Raw genomic sequence first — 5,000 nt, 5'->3', positions numbered from 1 at the left:
TCGGACAATCTCATTTAATACTTTTCTTTTTAGAGAAAGTGGCATTTTAATTTTCATAATATCATTTTTTTTTTCCAAAAACCTCTCTATCCCATGCTCATTCTTCTTTTAATTACGGTTTCGTGTCCTAGTGAAACACTTATTGTATCTCCTAAGTACATATATTCATTAATAATCTCTAAAAGTTCGTCCACAACTCTCATTTGTTGTCTCTGCATTTTCACTGAATATTATCTTAGTTTTACTCATATTCATTTTTAGTCCTACATTTCTGTATTCTCTATTCAAATTGTCGATCATCTTTTGTAATTCCTCCAACGATTTACTAAACACATTTATGTCATCTGCAAACCTTAAGTTGTTAAGGTATTCCCCATTAATATTGATTACTACATTTACCCAATCTAAATCCTTAAAAATTCTTCCCCGCACGCTTTGAATAATAAAGGAGAGATGATGTCTCCCTGTCTAACTCCATTCTTAATGCGAATTTTCTTACTATCTTTGAGTAGTTTTTGGATTGCTGTACTTCCTGCTGTATAAATATTTTCAAATGTTCTAACATGAGATTCATCTATTCCCTGTCTTTGAAGGACTTTCATTACTGCTGAAGTTTTTACAGACTCAAAAGCTTTCTCATAGTCTGCAAATGCAGTACATAGTGGTTTGTCATACTCTGTTGATTTTACCATTAGCTAGTTAATTACATGGATATGGTCAGTTGTTGAATACCCACTTCTAAATCCTGCTTGCTCCCTTGAATGATTAAAGTCTAGCTCTCTTTCTATTCGGCCTAATAAAATATGTGTAAATATTTTGCATATCACGGAGAGTAAACTTATTGGATGGTAATTTTTCCGGTCTTTTATCTCCCTTTTTGTGAATGTGTACAAGGATAAAAAAAAAATTCCAAGCTGTAGGTATAGAGCATTCTTGCAGACATTTTGCGTAAAGTTCAGCCAGTTTTACTACCATGAAATATCCTTCATCTATTATTAAATCAATTGTTAGGCCATTTTCGCCTGATGCGTTGCCTCTTTTCGTGCCTTTTAATGCTCTCTTTACTTCTCCTACAGTTACATTCGGTACCAGCTCAGGGGTTTCCTTATTTCTATTGGCAATGTTATTTCTTTTATCACTATTATATAACATTTCATAAAAAAATCTCTGTATTTTTACCACTCCATCTCTTCTATTGTTAATATTACCATTTTCATCCTTTAATGCAAATATCTGTTGGAGCCCTGTTCCAAGCCTTCTTTTCATCAATTTGATGCTTCTTTCTTTCTTTAGTATTTCCTCAAAACAAGTGGGCAGTGTTCCAGTACTTTTTTTTTTTTTCAGCACCACTACTGCTCCACGAGGTTGATACATGAATCATAGTCTGTACTGGGCCTTAGTCTGTACACCTCATTCATATTCATACATACAAAAACACACACACACACACATATATACATACATACATACATATATATTATATATATATATATATATATATATATATATATATATATATATATATATATATATATGTGTGTGTGTGTGTGTGTGTGTGTGTGTGTGTGTGTGTGTGTGTGTGTGTGTGTGTGTGTGTGTATTACTGAAACGAAACGGAGGAACAGCTTGAATACACTTTCGGTTTTCAGCAGGTTACGGCCAGGAACCGGTGAGGTTAAGTAAGGTCCTTTTACGTGCAGGTGCAGTTAACGTGAATCAAAGTCTAAAGATCTTGGTGTGAATCATCTTTAAAACTGTCGTAACGGGAAAAATGCATCTAAAATGCCTCGTTCACCTCGTCACATAATCTGCGTACACGACAAGGAAATATATTGCTTAACTCAGACTATACCGTCGTGGCGGGAAAATGATGTGTAAAATCCAAGCTTTCTTCTCAAGGGTTAGTAGACGTTTAGCTGGGTTACGGAGCACCCCTATAACTCTTAGAATATTCTCACCAGACTGACCGATGCCTCGCCAGTTTAGTAAATTATACAATGATATTCAAATCTTACAAGACGATTCTGAAGGATCTTCAGTGCAATCAACTTTCCTCAAGAACGAAATTACTTGGAGGATTCATTGTTCTGTGTGTGGTGAGTAGGCTTACTGATTATTATTATTATTATTATTATTATTATTATTATTATTATTATTATTATTATTAGCCAAGCTACAACCCTAGTTGGAAAAACAAGATGGTATAAGCCCAAAGGCTCCAACAGGAAAAAATAGTCCAGTGAGGAAAGTAAATAAGGAAATAAATAAATGATGAGAACAAATTAACAATAAATAACTCTACAAACAGTAACAACGTCAAAACAGGTATGTCACATATAACTATAAAAAGACTGATGACGTAACATAATATCTTACAAGTGTTTTAATCATGATAAAGTATTTTTTCTTCGCACCCAGCGGATCAACTACCATTTAAAAGGTTTAAAGGTCGCTCATGAATGACAGTGGCAAGGGACAGTGACATTGCCCTATCGAGTATGACAATGCCCTAGACTACTGACCATATATACATATAATCAGCGCCCAAGTCCCCTCTCCACCCAAGCTAGAACCAAGGAGGACCAGGCTATGGCTGCTGATGATTCAGCAGATAGACCTATAGGCTCCCCCAAAACCCCGACCTTACCTCACAAGGATGATAAGTTTGCAGCGACCAAAGAAACTAAAGTGTTTCAGCGGGACTCGAACCTCAGTCTGGCGTTCACCAGTCAGGGACGTTACAACATCGGCCACCACAACCCCGTTTTAAGTATTTCTAGGCCACTGGAGCATATAGATTCTTTTTTTTTTTATATGTCTATGTTTCTGTCCTGCTCTTTTGTAACCAACACATGCAAATACATTTTGTTTTTGTTTTTTTTCTTAAACTTTTGTCTGTGTAAATTAGCTTTTTAAATTTTGTGATGTTTCTAAATCTCTAGGTATTGCTTACGGTTCTTATAGTAAAATTGATTAAGATTATTAATATCTAATATTCATTCTGTCTCGAAAACTTCACACAAAACAGTACTTTTCATTCTTTTTATTTATTAACACTCGTAAAAATTGTTTTCCATCAACTTATGCGGTTATAATTAATTGTTTACAGTGGCATTAATGGCATTGTTAATTGCTGGTAAGACAAAATAGTATTCATTTAGGTTTGATATTGGAGAAGAGAGAGAGAGAGAGAGAGAGAGAGAGAGAGAGAGAGAGAGAGAGAGAGAGAGAGAGAGAGAGACTGGACTAGACTCAATAGTTCAAGATCTTTATGAGTTGGGTGTCCTTAGTTTAGGCAGTTTCTTTATATTTTCCTCTCATTATCAGATATGCATTATGTGTGAACCGAACCATAAAGATTATTGTAACAAAAATATGGACAACAACTGAATTTTTTCCAATCAAACAGAACGATATTAATAATAATAATAATAATAATAATAATAATAATAATAATAATAATAAAGTATTAATAATAATAATAATAATAATAATAATAATAATAATAATAATAATGATAATAATAATAATAATAATAATAATAATAATAATAATAGAGTGGTTCAGTCAAATGAGCATCACCACCAAATGATCAGTTAACCAATAGATCATCTTTATCTGATATCTTGCACTTATCTACTGGCTGCATTTCTCGAAAGCTTTAAGTCCATACAATTTTCCCTAAATATTTTATATAAGAGAAATTATTATTATTATTATTATTATTATTATTATTATTATTATTATTATTTATTACTTGCTAAGCAACCCTAATTGGAAACGAAAGATGCTATAAGCCCAAGGGCTCCAACAGGGAAAATAGCCCAGTGACGAAAAGAAATAAGGAAATAAATAAACTACAAGAGAAGTAATGAACAATTAAAATAAAATACTTTAGGAACAGTAACAGCATTAAAATAAATCCTTCATATATGAACTATTAACATTTAAAAACACAAGAGGAAGAGGAATAACTTAAAATAGTGTGCCCGAGTGTACCCTCAAACATGAGAACTCTACCCCAAGACAGTGGAAGACCATGGTATAGAGGCTATGACACTACCCAAGACTAGAGAACAATGGTTGGTTTTGGAGTGTCCTTCTCCTAGAAGAGCTGGTTACCATAGCTAAAAAGTCTCTTCTACTCTTATCAAGAGGAAAGTAGCCACTTACCAATTATATTGCAATAGTTATCCCCTTGAGCGAAGAAGAACTGTTTGGTAGTCTCAGTCTTGTCAGGTGTATGAGGACAGAGGAGAATATGTAAAGAATAGGCCAGACTATTCGGTGTATGTGTAGGAAAAGAGAAAATGAGCCGTAACCAGAGAGAAGGATCCAATGTTGTGCCAAAAGCTCAAACTTGATGCGACTGAGTGTTTTTATGTGGAACAGGCTGATATAAGTCTCTTTTTTATAGTGTATTTATGAAAGATCTCTTTCAATGTTGTTACTGTTCTTAGCATATGTTATTCTAATTGTTCATTACTTCTCTTGCAATTATCATTGGCTTGGCAGTTTTTTTTCCCCTGTTCGACCCTATGGGCTTATAACACTCTGCTTTACCAACTAGAGTTGTAGCTTCGCTAATAATAATAATAATAATAATAATAATAATAATAATAATAATAATAATAATAATAATAATAATAATAATATCATTACTATTACTAGTAGTAGTATTATCATTATCAATAATAATAATAATAATAATAATAATAATAATAAATGTTTTATTAACACAGGGGTATTGATAATTTACAAACAAACGAAGGGACTGTTGCAAACCTCATGTATCAACTACAATAAAGAGAGAGAGAGAGAGAGAGAGAGAGAGAGAGAGAGAGAGAGAGAGAGAGAGAGAGAGAGTACAATCATGTTCTATTTGACTTTTCGTCAGTATTTTGACAGAAAAAAAACTAAGTATCTCTGAACAACTTATGTGAACAAGAGACAAATTATCGATAAATGGCAGACCCAAACTCTTTGTTCATATTTCAAAG

General features: G+C 33.1%; 1 protein-coding gene across 1 annotated transcript in view; it reads left to right on the top strand.

The window, feature by feature from the left end:
• Window positions 1-1,905: 1,905 nt before the first annotated feature.
• Window positions 1,906-5,000, top strand: part of LOC137654981 (uncharacterized) — an 8,439-nt gene continuing 5,344 nt past the window's right edge. The window contains exon 1 of the mRNA XM_068388879.1: window positions 1,906-2,096. Coding sequence (XP_068244980.1) covers window positions 1,998-2,096 — 99 coding nt within the window. The 5' untranslated portion in view covers window positions 1,906-1,997. The remainder of the gene's footprint in view (window positions 2,097-5,000) is intronic.

This window comes from Palaemon carinicauda, chromosome 16 (assembly GCF_036898095.1).
Source record: "Palaemon carinicauda isolate YSFRI2023 chromosome 16, ASM3689809v2, whole genome shotgun sequence".
Classification (NCBI taxonomy): Eukaryota; Metazoa; Arthropoda; class Malacostraca; order Decapoda; family Palaemonidae; genus Palaemon; species Palaemon carinicauda.
This window is presented reverse-complemented; position numbering and strand designations above follow the sequence as displayed.